This window comes from Amphiprion ocellaris, chromosome 14 (assembly GCF_022539595.1).
Source record: "Amphiprion ocellaris isolate individual 3 ecotype Okinawa chromosome 14, ASM2253959v1, whole genome shotgun sequence".
Taxonomy (NCBI): domain Eukaryota; kingdom Metazoa; phylum Chordata; class Actinopteri; family Pomacentridae; genus Amphiprion; species Amphiprion ocellaris.
The window spans coordinates 5,483,419-5,498,618 of record NC_072779.1 but is presented as its reverse complement, the minus strand read 5'-3'; the positions used below and the strand labels follow the sequence as shown (position 1 = coordinate 5,498,618).

General features: G+C 39.0%; 2 protein-coding genes and 1 long non-coding RNA gene across 3 annotated transcripts in view; 2 read left to right on the top strand and 1 right to left on the bottom strand.

Moving 5' to 3' along the window:
• Positions 1 to 2,982: 2,982 nt before the first annotated feature.
• On the bottom strand, positions 2,983 to 5,464 carry LOC129350496 (uncharacterized). Its single transcript, XR_008603919.1, has 2 exons — positions 5,038 to 5,464; positions 2,983 to 4,270 (listed from the first exon to the last, which is right to left on the bottom strand). It is a non-coding gene; the product is annotated as an uncharacterized LOC129350496 (long non-coding RNA).
• A 65-nt stretch (positions 5,465 to 5,529) lies between these two features.
• On the top strand, positions 5,530 to 10,731 carry LOC111572185 (uncharacterized). Its single transcript, XM_023275746.2, has 8 exons — positions 5,530 to 5,811; positions 7,106 to 7,209; positions 7,487 to 7,823; positions 8,789 to 8,923; positions 9,096 to 9,135; positions 9,256 to 9,302; positions 9,428 to 9,456; positions 9,565 to 10,731. Exons 1-8 carry the CDS (start codon positions 5,724 to 5,726, stop codon positions 9,913 to 9,915), a joined length of 1,131 nt encoding a protein of 376 aa, XP_023131514.1. The 5' UTR covers positions 5,530 to 5,723; the 3' UTR covers positions 9,916 to 10,731.
• Positions 10,732 to 11,015: 284 nt separating this feature from the next.
• Positions 11,016 to 15,200, top strand: part of fnip1 (folliculin interacting protein 1) — a 53,084-nt gene continuing 48,899 nt past the window's right edge. Inside the window, exon 1 of the mRNA XM_023275743.3 lies at positions 11,016 to 11,211. Coding sequence (XP_023131511.1) covers positions 11,120 to 11,211 — 92 coding nt within the window. The 5' untranslated portion in view covers positions 11,016 to 11,119. The remainder of the gene's footprint in view (positions 11,212 to 15,200) is intronic.

Here is a 15,200-nt window from a genome sequence, read left to right as displayed (position 1 = left end):
TTGTAGAACTGTTGCAGAAAACCTCACTAAACCACATGGAGGGGCCTCAAGATAGTCGTCCAAATGAAACCATACAAAAACCAAACTAGCATAACCCAAACGCTAAAGTCTCCTGCAGCCTACCAGAGAACCTCTGAGAACAGAGAATCAGGACAGGAACTCTTACCTTCTGGACAACCAACGTTGGTTCTCAAACAAGAATACAGAATGTGTCTGACCAAAAACCTCTAAAGACTCACTACAGCCAAGATAAAGACACAACTCACCTGCACCAAATCCACTAATCACTGCACACATTAGCACCATGTGCTGACTGTGGCTAAAGAACCTCATTTACCAAGACAACTATCCAGTACAAAGCCCTAAAACACACCAAGAAACACATTAAAGATGATTTTACTGCTGGAAGCTGCAAACCAACGCCTAAAGAACAAACTAAAGCAATGGAGCCAAACCCGGTTCAGTGGTGAAGAGAAACAGAGGAAATGTTTGTCTGCAGCCACATAAAGCAGGAAGACACTGAGCTGCTCAGGTGTTCCTGATAACACCAAGCTGCTCAGGTGTTCCTGATAACACCAAGCAGCCACCTGGACAGCCAATAGGAACACAGCTTACTGGAAGTCCAGAGGGCTGGGTTAATGAAGGAAATTTAGCTTAAAGTTGAAGCAGAAAGTTAATAAAGAAAGTTGAAAACCACCTTCTGATACCTGAAATCTCTGAGTTTTCACACAAAGAATGCCTGAACATGTCAAACTGGTCCATAGTAGCACCCTCATTGTAAAAACGTCATAATATGGTGTGTTGCTCAAAAAACATTAGGACCCGGCTGTCAGGGGACAAACATGTAAGAAACATGAGAACAGAGAGAATCCAACCAGTAGGTCACAGTTTATCATCCCCCAGTCATCTCCTGAAGTCCATATGGTGAGAGACATCAGTATCTGGTTGTTCATTTACCAGAGGATGCTTATAATCATGCTGATGTGGTCTGTACTCTACAGTATTTTAGTGATTCAATAAATGCCTAAGTTGTTTTTTTTTAAATGCTTTTTAGTTTTCAGTAAACATTTAACAGCCTATATGTAATCAATAAATGGCCTTTGCCTATCTTAAGAAAAATTCACTCAGAACTCTGATATGTTAACAGTACTAAATAAATCAATAAATACATGCATACACACAAAAATAAGTTAATACATTAACTGTGTTAAGATCAGATTTAGATTTTTAAAAAAAGTTTATGTTTTTGCAGAATCCAGTATTGCTCACTGGTTGGTCATTACATTTTGTTAGTTTGATTTCACTGTTTAAAATGATGCCACCTCTTTTCAGACAGAACCTGTGATAATAAAACAATACAAAATTTTTAGTTCCGTGTTAATAAAGCACTTAAAGCTTTACGTATGGCTAAATGCTTTTTTCAAAATTAAATATATCACTCCTTAGGTGGTAGTGGCCCCAAGTTCAGTAAAGTTGGAAAGATATTCACAGATTCGGACTTCCAGCATCAATAACTCATTAGATATAGGTTGTCAAAACATAAACGGTGCCTCTTTCCCATTGTTGCAAGGCAGACAATGTGCTACAAGCCCAGTTTTATCAAAAGTAGCTGTCTTTCAAGCTACAGGAATAACATTGGTGTCTATGGAGTGAACAGGGTCCGTCTGCAATTTGCAAAACCGCTGCAACAGTAAAGAGAGACAAATATTCAATAACTTCACTCTTATACATTGTAGTGTCACTAAAATCACTGCAGCCTTCAACTGGCTCCTGTTGACAAAGTGTTTTAACAGAAATGTAAATGCTGTAATTTGATTCTTTTAATGAACCATGTAACTTGAATGGATGTGATGCTGGTGTGACCACAGTGCACACGTCTGATGTTGCTCACAGTGGTCCAAGGGACACTCAGGGAGTTTGTGTGTTTGCTCAGACTCATGAAAAATTAGAGGGAACATTGGTCATATTCCAGAAATGCAATCCACTTGGTGTGTCCAGAAGTAAAAACGAAACGTCAACTCTGGGCCAAGAGATTTCTGAAGACAGATGAGATGGATGGATGGATCACTAATGGGCACAGAGCTCCACAGGTGGCGGTAGCTGGACCTTTTCGGGTTGAACATGGACTTAAAATCAACTCCCAGACCCACTGCCAATTTTTTAGAAGATGCTTCCTTCAAGCAGTGGTAGAATAAAAAGTCTACATCATACAAGAAGGCCATGATTTTTATGCAGGACAAAGCTCCATAGCACACATCCAAATCCCCCACTGTGTGGCTAGCCAGCAAAGGACCTTAAAGATGACAGAATAATGACATCCTCATCAATCTCAACCCTGTGGAGAACTTTGGGATCTTCTTTAACGTGAGAGTTATAGTGAGGGAAGACAGTACACCTCTTTTAACAGCATTTGGGAGGCTGTGGTTGCTGCTGCCGGAAATGTCGATCATCAGAAGATCAAGAAACTAACAGATGACATGGATGGAAGACATGACACTTATTGAAAAGAAGGGTGGCTATAGTAGTCACTGAATATTTGTTGAAATGTCAGAAGTGTTTATTTGTAAATTCTGAGTGTATTTGTTCTTCTTACTCTAAAATGAAAGATTCTTCTAAATATTATAAATACAATTGAGTAAAAGTGAAATTGAAAGTTATTTTTAAAGATATTGTAGTAAAACTGTTGACATGCCATAAATCCACACTTGATTCACACACTACTTTATATTAAATAACTCAGAAAACCTTGGAGTCTGGCCAGTCTTTTCTTCAGGAGGAAATGACATCATGTGGAGCAGGTCATGTGATCTGGAATTAACATACTTCCTTGAGAAGTGTTTTTGTAATGAGGAACTTAGTTGAAAGTGATTTCTCGGACACAGATACAATTAGTTATTTTCCATATAAAATTTGATATATCGCCAAAAAAGAAATATCTGTCATGATTATCTCAACTTAATAAAAAGAACACAATCAAAACAATTTTTGAATAAGCTCATTTTATTATTGTTTAGCTAATTAGACGGTGGTTGTTATTAAATTCGGATGGTGTTGTAAAGACATGATGATAATGAACATAAATTTAAAAAAAACATTTTTTAATGAAAATGTATGCAAAATATATCCCATGGACTTCAAAAGTCCCTCAATTATATATTGACCCATCACAAGAGCTACTAGCTAAAGAGCTAAAAAAAAAGGACTAAAATTAGCCACACCGTGTAACCGAGTGATATTATGAACACACGTTGTTTTGTTCACGATAAATAAATAAAAGTAAAAAAAAATAAAAATAAAAAAATCTACACTCTAAGAAATTTCCCTGTAAATTTACAGTAAAGAGCTGGCAGCTAAAGTTGCCAGCAGCACACTGTTATTTTACAGTAATCCTACCGTATTCTACAACAACAGTTTAATACTGTAAAAAATATTACGGTATTATGCTGTTTAGAGAGCTATTTCCTGGGGCTTTCAAAATGAAAGCCCCAGGAAATAGCATAGCATAGAAATGGCTCAGACAAGAGATGACTTTTCAACATTAAGCTTTCATTAAAGCCAACACTGTATCAAACATAGTTCAAAAACTGACTTATTTAACCCATTAAATCTTAGTAACATACAATCATTTCCTCATGCTGAACAGGTTCTCATTGTGCATGTTCTAGTTCAGGTACACTGAGTTTGGTTTCCATTTTTCCTGAACTGTAACAAAAGATTCCTATATATCACTTAAATTATTTAATACTGCATTGAACACATTCAGCAGCTAACAAATTTCAAGAAATTGAAGTCTTGTAAAATACAATCTATAAAAATAATTAATGATGTTTAACAGGTTGTCAACAATCTGTTTAAAAATTGCACATCACATTTCAGGTACCCTGCCTTCAGAATCAGTCTTTCATAACTCTTGATCATGTTCAGTAAACACCAAGTCATGGAACAAACCTGGAACTACAAAACTGAGACACCAGGACTGAAGTATTTTATACTGAACCAAACACAATACTGAGACTTGTTACCTTAGAATGACAGCATGAACATCTGGTTGCAGACTGGGCTTTTCCTTTGTGAAAGTGAGGTTCTGTGTGGAGAGGTGCTGTGGGTTTACATGAAGTCCCACTCAGAGTCCATCAGTCTTTTTATAAAGGTGACTACATGGGGATTTACAGTAGATGTCTTTTTCTGGAGCAGCTTCCCCGACCTCTTGGACATCACCTTCTCCTGGCTGGCCTTTGTTCCCCTCTCAGGGTTGATACCAAGGAAGCGCCTACAATGAAATGACAAAGAAAGAGTATATTAGGTGTGGTAGGCAAACATCCCTTAAACTCAATATGGAACTCTGTCACATTCATCAAAAAAAACCCAAACAAACTAACAAAAAAAAAAAAAACAGGAAACTAAAATTATTAAGCAAAACAGAGGCTTCCACTTATAACAGCTGTTTAGTTCAGTACACATTTAAATCTAATTTTTGCAGCCGTTTGCATAACAAGCAAGTTTACCTTTCCTAAGTGGAGAGAAAAGCAACATGACACATCCTACAAACCTTTATAAACTTGAAATTACCCAAATGGTGGAATGCAGACAAGTACATGTGGAGATCTGATAACAGATCAGTGGAGCATCACATTGGATATTTGATGGAAAATTACACGAAAGACAGAGATAGCTAACCTAACCTAGTTGGATCTGGTTGCTTAGAAATTCATTTTCCTGGTCTGGTTTAAAAGAAAGACCCAAAGTTTTGTCCACTCTGCAGCCAAAGGAGAGTATGCTAGCTAGCTAGCTAGCTAACAGTGTGGGAAACGTTAGCATTCATGCTAGCTGCTAGCTAACAGTGTGGGAAACGTTAGCATTCATGCTAGCTAGCTAGCTAACAGTGTGGGAAACGTTAGCATTCATGCTAGCGACTCGTGGCTAACACCAAGCAGTAACTAACCTGGCTATATTTATGTTACTGTCAAAGAATAAAACATAAATAAAATAGACTGACAGAAATAAAAGTAAGGCTGACTTTTTAATAATCACAGTTACCTTGTTTAGTGAACCGGAGCAGGATGGATCAGCTACAGATGGTCCCTGCAGGTCTGAGCCGGCCCGAAAATCGTCGTCCTCAATTCTTCCTTTTCTCCACATCTTCCCTCAGTAATGAGTAAAATCACTGATACAGAATATTTTAAACCTATTTCGTCACTTCTTTGTGTTGGCTGTTTGCTAAATGTGGTGATGAGCAGGAAGATTTGCCGAGACGAGTAACAGTCAGACTGCAGCAACAGTCACACTCAAATCAACCCAAACCAGAAAAATACTGTAATCTGCTGTAAGATTGTACGGCAGCTTGCTGTTAATATTTTGTTCTTGAAAAACACGTGAATTTACAGTATTCAGCTGTATTTACAAAGAACGGTATATTACTGTACAAAATATGCTGTATTTTTACAGCAATTTGTTACAGTGTACGCCTGCAATGTGAAAAACGTACTGTGAGGTTTTTTTTTTCATCAGCAGCTTTATTAACTCTGCAGGTGTGTTTGGTTACTAAGCAGCGCACAGTCAAAGGCTGAGGTTAAGGTTTAAGACCAGTCCCTGTTTTTCACGTCAACTTTGAGTCATCCTCCCCTTTTACTTAATTCATTTGGGCATTTAACTGGTGCACTGCTGCTGTCGCGATTTTAAAGTTTGGTAGCCATCCGAGGAGGAAATGTGCAGTTTCACTGGAAATGGATCGATGCAGGCGCAGTGTTAGACTCGGTGGATTAACTAACAAACGAGATACACCCGTGAAACCAGCACTGAGCAGAAGAAACGGTAAGAAATAAACACCCAAAAGATGTTTCTGTTGTCATGGGTAAAGTGCATCAGAGAGATGTATTATTTTACTGTCAGTGAGTTGCAGTGTGTTTCCTGTTTCTAGAGGCAATGAGGCAGAGGTTATGTTATTTCACTAAAACTATGTACATGCATTTTCACGTAATTTTCGACTATTGCAGTATAAATACAATAACAATAATAATTAGAAGAATTTGAATTGTAATTTTCTCAACCTCTCATTTAAAGATATCAGTGCTTGTTTATAACATTTGTATATATAGACAAATTAAATATGATATGCATAAATATAAAATATATAACTTTTATAACTTTGCTGTCTTGCGCAAAGTGGATAGTCAAACTGAATAAAAGCACTAAAACATTTAAATACATGATTTCTGCATCATTTATTTTATTTTTAATTTTTTTTAAACTTTATTATTAGCACTACAAATAATAAAGGGCAGATTATGAATCAGCACCATGGAGCAAATCTGTGGCTATACAGTATATGTCTTGAAAAGGTATGAAATTTAAAAGCAATGACTCCAGGAAGAGCAGCCACAGTTAAACAGTCCAGTGTCTAAGTGGTGATGTAAATTCAACTTCAAAATATTAATAGATTGATGGGCTCAATGGTGGCCACATCAAGGCTTGAACTACTGACCTTCTGAGCAGTCCTCCAGAGACTTAACCATTGCACCACCACTTCCATGTTACATTCTTCATGAATATGGGTTGCTACAGTTAGCCAGTTATATTGTCAGGTCACTTTCTGTGTGGTGTTTCAAATTCGTGCTCCATGTGCCACCTTTTAACTTTGAAGGAGAGAGAGAGGAGAGATTTTTCCAATCATTATTTATTTATTTAAGTCATCATGCAGGTAAAACCCTTTTCAGCTCAACTGTGCAATAAAGCCAGTAATGATAGATCCACCAGGACACATGCACCATCATGCAACTTGCCTGTTATTGTGCTCAATTATTGTTTATTATGTTTCGTTTTTACACAGTACTTTGACTTTTTAATACTCTTTTTTATTGTAAATCCCAACAATTTGCATCTTCATTGTAAATACCAACAATTTTGCATCTTTATTGTAAACATCAGCGATTTTGGCACCTTATTTCTTTGACCAGTACATTTTGCACGTTCATTGCATGTTCTTTTGTGCACTGGTTTCCCTCTCTGGATACCCTGAATTTCCCCAAGGGGATGAATATCTGTCTATCTGAACCATGAGCTGCATCTTTTTTAATATTCTCAACATCTTTGCTTTGAAAACTTTAAGCGATTAGAAGATTTCTGCCCAGCAAGCATTATGAAGCACTTCCAGAAGAAAGTGGGGTGGATGACATGAACAGCCCCACTGTCAAACCAAGCAACCCAGCGTGGGTAAGTGTGCTGATTTTGAGACTTAATGTACATTTTCCTTATTGTATGGTATGTGGTAACAAACTATGATGTCTATTAGTATTTTCCTGACATACAAAGCCATGTTTCCCTTTGTGGAAATTCGTAATAAATGCCATGAGGGCAAATATTAGGGAGCATTAATGAAGCTGTCGGTGCAGTCATTATATTTCAGTGTGAATATAATTGTATAATTCTGCTGTAATTTCAGTTTCCTAATGTTTTTTAGACTTTCCATGCTTATCCTTTACCCACACAGGTTGACGTTCTGCCTGTCCACAGCAAATCTGCGATGCGCTTGAGCATCCCTGCCTTCACCAGAAACCTCAAACGCAATGTTTTCTCGCCCGCCGTGTCGGCTACCAAATCATCACAAGTGTCACAGTCGGGTCAACCACACATTCAGGTGACTGTCAGCACAGACGCTTTGAAAGATGATGAAATGCAGAGTAGAGAAGATGAGGAAAGAAGCGTCACATCTTCTAGCATGGAGCCAGACACGACTTTCAGCTCTGATGATGAGGATGAGGACTTGTACTCCTTCGGGTCTTCCAGCAGCCTTCCCTCCCCAGAGATTTTCAGAAATGAAACCCATGGTGTGTGCGTGTTTTTGTATATTCATGTTGAATGTGTTCGTTTTTTGAGATAGAAGACAAACCACTTCTCTCCAATTAAGCTGTTTATTTTCTAAATATCAGTGTCCCAAAAGAATCTTGTACAAGGACCTTTTTCTGTTTGGAACAGCCTCCCAGAAAAGGATAAAATCAAAAGTGAACACAACATTTTATTCAGTCTAGTATTGTGTGATAGGTCATAGATATAAATGTCTAATTCAAATATTGAAATGTGATTGGCTAAAGGTGGCGATAAACCGTGGTTTAGACTTAGTTCTCCCATTAGTTGGTGCACAGATATGTCCATATCTTTTGGCACATAATTCACCCAATCCCCAAGAGCCGCACCCTGTAAAAAGAGCCCTCCTGCAAACTTTTTCCCGCTTTCTACCCGTTACAATTATTCCATTGTCAGCTGAGATGTGATGCAGCTGTTAGTCGTATCAAATAGGGAGGATGCAGGTGTCTCTTAGGGAGGATTACTATGGTTTTCTCCCTCAAACAACCTAGAGTTAGCAGTTTCAGTAGAATGAACTGTTACATTATAAGGAAGTAGGAATGTGCTGTGTATCAAGGTCAAAACTCTATCTTTGTTAGTGTGTGCATGTGTAGAAGAACAAGCATTTTTTTGTAAGCGGCTGTAACTTTCCGGCCTGACCTGTCTGTGTCCATCAGAGCTTGGAGTTAGTGCTTAGCTCCATTTCTTCCCCTTTAAAGGTCAAGCACAACTCATGGATTCATACACATTAAATGGTTATTATTATCAATATTATAACACTCATATGTAATATCAATTTCAGTGTTCAGTTATTAGTACCTTCGTGACATAAAAATCCAAACAAATTTCAGTGTTCTGTTAGTAGTGCTTTTGTGAGATAAAAATCCTAACGTCCACAACCAGAATACACCATTTTCTTGTCTTATATTGTTCTATGTTGTCTTCACAGTGGAAACACCGACTTTGAAGATTAACAAGAAGCCACCGGGTCTCCATCTTCACATAAAAAACTCCACCTTGCTGGACGAGAGCCATGCCAAGAGCATCAACATGCATTGTAGCCCCAATCTTTCTACTATCATAGGTAATTCTGTGCAAAAATCCCACCCACGTGTACGCTTTTCAAATGACAGTGAATTTGATATCATTTAACTAGAAAAAAAATTCAAAAGTCTTTTCAGAAAAAATGAGTATGATGTGTTAAGTGCTGGTATGGATCTGAAACCTTCCCATTACAATCAAACTTCTGTCTGCAGATACTTCTACGATTCTTGCTGAACAAAACAATGAAATCAGGTGAGTTTGAATTTCCTTCCTCATAATATTATGTGTGCTGATACTTTTGGATTGATAGATATAATGTAGATGAACAAAACTGGTTCAATCACTGTTATTTTTTTCTCTATTATGCCACAGAGAACCTGAACCTGAGGCTAAACCACAAACAGACTTATTTAAATCAGGTACAAGGCTACATTTCTTCATCAAGTACACTTTTGCATTAGGCTTCCTTCTAGCTGTGTTTACTGCACTAAGATATTGTTTTACACTTAATGTAAATTATAAGGAGTAATTTTTCAATTTCTAGACAACACGGCCAGGAAAACCCCAACAAAAGTAAGAGAGACATTTTGCTATCTGTTTCATTTAATTTAAAATATGATGTCAATATTTTTTGTTTAAGTCAAAAGCAAGATGGATTGTAGTTGTGATTTTTCCTCCTAGCTCACCAGCAGAAGGCCTATCTTGTGTAAGAAGAAGGTCTGGTTTAAAAGTCCTGTCATCGCAGAGACCAAACACGTACCAGCCTCCAGATTAACGCTTCACAACACCAGTGAGCCATTTCAAACACCCAGCCCGCGTGTGCGGATCAAGCATTATGCGGAGGCCTCTAGAAGTAAAGAGAGAAGTTATAACAAACAAACAGCAATGCTAAAACGTAGCCCAGAGAAACCAAAGTTCTTTGACTTTCTCAGTGACAGCGATAGGGATGCATTCTTTCAGAAAATGAGCAAAAGGTCTGACAAACTCAGAAGCTTTGTTTTATTTCCTCTCATTGCTGCTAAGCACAAATAACCTTCTGTCCTGACATGTAGAAATGTGGGCTTTTCCCTGTAATCTGCACCAAAAAGACATATGTGTAATATCCTGTATAAAAGCAGGCTGTGTGTGCTTTGAGAATAGGTTGTAGAGGCTCAGTTTGACAAGTTTAATTCCTTTTTACGTGTCATTTTTACAGAGAATAATTTACAAGGACACACCAGTCATTTACTTATTTATTTATTTATGTTCCTGCTCATTATAAAGTTTGTGAACAGTGTAAGTGACTGTTTAAGTCCCTTTGCTTCTCTACCTAACCATTTTTTTTATATTACATGCATGCTTCAGTGTTTGTTTTTGTTTTGTCAGACTTCAGCTATTAGTAAATGAACTAATTCACATACTTGATTGAATAATTCTGTTTAAAATTGCACTTTCAATGTCTCATTTCATCTAACTGTAAGCACTCAAAGACGCCCTTTATGTTTATTTCATGTAAACGCTATCAAAAATTGTATAATTCAAAATGACCACTAGATGTCAGGGCTGTATTTTGATTGCTAACTATTCTTTTCGTTGTCCTTGAGTTAGTGTTTTTCAGTGTTAAAAATGTAATATGTGTTGTTGTTGTGTTGTTTGCTCATTTGTTTTAATCTGTATTTCTATTTACTTTATTGTATATGTGTCAGTATCATCGCTTAAAGGGGTAATTTAAACATAGCGTAACCCAATATATTAAAATGTGGGAAAGACGAATTTTAGTTGATTGTTTTCAATATTTGGGTAACATTTGTGTAAATTTGCACACTTATGTGAGTCAGAAAATGTACAAAATAAATAAAAATACAGTAAATGGACTACATGAATTAATTAGTTTTTTCGCTCTTCTTTTTTTTCTAATTATTTGGATCTTTTAAGTATATCTGATCGTATGCTGCAGTCGCACTTGATGATTTCTGTGAATAAATTTCATGCTGTCACGATTCCCGACAAAACATCAACACAGCGAATCCACTTACCACGTGGTACCGGGCCAAAAATACCAGCGAATCACGTAATTTGTTGTAGCAGCAGCGTCCGGCCAGCCAATCAGAAAAATATAGCGGGTTACCAAGCAGCTCCTGTGACTAATGCCTGTCATATGACTGTGACACCCATGGAGACAGTTACAAGGAACAAGATTTGCTCTTGGATTTGAAAAGAAAAGAGACAGTCTGTACCGAATTTATTTTGGTACAAGATGCCTCCGACTCTCTTCCAGAAACTTTTCAACAAGAGAAATGCGTTTTCGTCGCCGCCCCCGAGATGTAGCAAAGAGGACCCAGCTTTCAGGTAGCTATTTACTGTACGTGTGTGTTTGTTTGTGGTTTGTGTGTACGTGATGTGTGCGTTTTCGTTACTTTCCCCCGGCGGCATGACAGAGTTTTGGACTGGTATATTTTTTTCTAAACTGTGAGGCGCTTCACAAATAAACTCTGTGCATTTTAAAATAATTTGAAATCAACACAGCAAAAGTGCAGTGCAGGACGTGCTGTGCCTGTTGGTGCGGTTAGCTAACATGCTAATGCTAGCCACTAGACGTTAACGAGGCTGCTGCACGCGCTGCCTTGGTGGGATTCACCTCATAAGCTAGCACTTTTTGACTCATTTACTCAAGTGTGTTCCGTTGGTAATAAGTTTATAATAAACGCTTTCCTTCTTCCCGAAGTGTGGCTACGAGCGGCTACAGCGTGGCATAGCCTAGAAGTTGCAGAAAGCGGTGTCCTGCTTTCTCCTTTGTCTCCCCCGTGTCCCCCTTTTGTGTTTCTTTGGCAACCGCCTGCATGGTGGCAAAGAAAACAGAAAACAGACGCGACAGTACAGTCACGCTTTTTAACCTGTGTATGTCTCTTATCTTGAGCTGAAGCTCTGATAACTTGGAGCAAAGTACAAGTGGCTTCCCTCCGTCCTGCCGACCGTACACTCTCCGCCGGAGGAGCACACAGTGTGCTCTGTACGGGAGCACATGTGATCGCTTCTCTATACGTGCAGATCTATGCTAAACCAGGCTTCTGCCTCCGTATTCACACTCGTGTACTCGGTGCACGGTGCTGAAATTTTCCGTTGATCACTTGTGTTAAATGGTGTTTTTTTTTTGTGCGTTTTATGCAAATACCGCCAAATGCCTAGCATAAGAAAGATGGATATGTCCTGATTTGGCACCATGAGTTTACACTAGGTGATGGTTGGAACAAATGCAAAGATGGCATCCCCCGATTTTAGTTCTTGCTCTACTGGTTGTCTGTGTATTGCATCTGTGACATATTACCACAAATTGATGTGTATAAAAGTTTAACAATTTAAAACGTCTTTGATTTTCTTCCTTTAAGCTCTCATGTCAGGCCTGTTTCAGCAAAATGCAGCATCCAGACATCCATCCATTATCTATACAACGCTTAATCCTCATTAGGGTCGTTGGGGTGCTGAAATCTATCCAAGCTGACTTGGGGGACACCCTGGACAGGTCGCCAGTCTATCACAGGACTACACAGAGGGACTTGCATTCACACCTATGGACAATTTAGAATTACCAATTACCCTCAGCATGTTTTTTTGGACTGTGGGAGAAAACCATGCACAGGAAGAACATACAAAGCCATGCAGAAAGATCCCAGGCCAGGATGCGAACCAGGGGTCTTCGTGCTGCAAGACGAAAGTGCTAACCACCAAGCTGCTGTGCAGCCCTGCATACAGACGTATCAGACAGAATTCGGACTGCAGTGACCTATTGTAAAGCAGCTATTGCCCATATTGTGCATCCTTTGCAGAGGGTGTAGATTGTTTTTAAACAAATTAAACTGTAGTGAAGATAGATTTTTTTTTCTCTTTTACTGAGTGCAGAATTTAAGGCCATGCAGCCACAGCATGTGTAATGTCACTAGACAGTAGTATGCCTTACTAGTACATATTTATTGAATTACAATAAGTTTACATGTAATCTGATTGAGCAAAGAGTCACTGAGCTGGCTAGTAGGTTTTTTTTTCCCCACATATTCTGGGTCAGGGTCAGGCCTCCCACCAAGGTGCTGCTTGCACTTTGGCCCATGCCTATGCCAGAGCATGTTCCACTGCCATAAAGGTGCCCTGCACCCAGTGATAGGAATGTTGTGTGTGTGTGTGTGTGTGTGTGTGTGTGTGTGTGTGTGTGTGTGTGTGTGTGTGTGTGTGTGTCGAGGGGGCTGGCTGGCATCAATCCTAGAGCAAACAGGCAGGCAGCAGGCGTTTCTGTTAACTCAGTGGTCAGCTGTGGCTCTCATACCTCTGGCATAAGCTCCCCATTCATCAAGCATGAAATGCTCGGGAGAAGACAGAACTGCGAGGAGACGTGGGTGGAGAGGACACTTGGGTGGTAGTGGGAATAGGCTAGAAAGCATCATTATGTTGTAAGAGATTCTCAGTGAGAAAGGATTGGTAAACTAGAGAGTTTGTAAATGTGAGGACAAGAACAGCTTTTAGACACTCTAAGAATTTAGGATGGTTTAGGCTGAATGGATCCAGACAGAAGAAAATACTTGGTACATAAGGTGGGCTTAACGGAATTCTGTTAAACCTCTGGGTAGTGGGAGTAGATAAATATTTAAACTGGGTGCATTTGAATAGTCAGGAATTGGGCAAGATGGACAGAGGAGAGGGGAGGATAAGTCATGAGTAGAGTCAACTGACAGAGGAGGACTGCAGAGATGATGAGGTTCACAATATTCAGATCCTCACTGAAGAATTCATTTAGTAAGAATTGCCCCTGATCTGCCAGCCTTTGCATTCATGGTAACCTGTGTAAGAGAGAGTAACAGATATTATGAAAAGAACTGGCTGGGTATGGTAATGCAATTCATTTACATCAAGATATTAAAGAAACCAGCATGACCTCCTCTGGCATTTTATCCCAGAAAAATTGATTTCTATTTCAGCAAGAACTTACAGGTTAAGTTGATTAAATGAATAGCAATTTAATATAGCGTCAGAAAATTCCAGCTTTCCTTTCTGCATATTTGGGATGATCAGAGTCATTTCTAATTTGTACAGCAGACTTCAATGTACTTCCTGTGCTGGAAGTATATTACATTAATCGAGTGCTTTTGATTTCTTTATTGTTTTTCAGTGTATATTCACATCCAAAATGGTGCTTTACTACTAAGTAATGCACCCCTGTACATGTTTCTCTTCCTCTTAAAAAAATGCAGATACTAATATAAGCATCAACCCACAAAAAACTTGAAAGAGTAGCTGTCAGAGATCTAACTGGTTTGCAGCCCTGTTGCTCTGCATAATGCCTCACCCACCCAGAGCTCTGTCACAGCACATCACTGTGCCCTCCAGAATACCACGGAGGGCAGCAGGTTGGCTGACCCTGGGAGGAAAGCCTAAAAAGCCTCTCCTGTTTCCCTGGCTGTAGCACCTGACCAGGGACGGCATACTGTACATTACACCGAGAGCTTCTGGCTCACCCTGTAGCCAGTCAGCGGCCTGATCGTCAGCCAATAGCTTTGTCCTCCCCACCCACACTCAGACTGCTTGTCCTGGCAGCCTGCTCAGGAAACTTCCTACTTGACCTGGGCCTTACAGCTCAATATAGCATTTGTTCTGAGATACTCCAAGGAGGGAGTGTGTGTAAGCAAGCAAAAGTGGCTTTTCAAATCATTTTGTAAAACCTCACCACCTCTATGATAGCAAAGTATTTTTTGAAGCCTTGTACAAACAGGTAATGCTGATCAACTTGTACTGAATATTTCATCCTTAATATTGCTATGGAAAATATTTGATTTAACTGGTAAATTCAGTGTAAAGATTTATTAGAACCAGATCTCTGTCTCTTTTGTAAGCCAGGTTCTCCTTCCTCCACTGTGTACTTTCATAACTCACCGTGTCATGTGAGGCTTTCATCAATCTCGGCCTGTCATGTTTGCGGGACTGTCACATGGCTGCGTTCTCAGTCACTGGCACAAAGTTATGACTTTGATAAATCGAGACATTTCTGTGTTTAAATGAGGAATACAGATTTTAGCCATTGCGGACTGATTATTGTATTCTATTGAGATGGATATAATCAGTTTGTTGCGTCCTGTTGCTGTAGAGAAAAAGTTTTGAATCTACAAGTGACCTCGACATGACAGTTTAAACCCTGGGTCAGACTCGCTTCTTGCCTAAATTCTAAATTGCAGCCTTTGCAGTTTGCTATGTGCATAATGGTATAGTTTCAGCTGAAAATTGATCAAACACTCACTCCACTACATTAAACTTCTGAACAGGAATTAAAATATTTCCTTTAACACTATCCCCTTTTG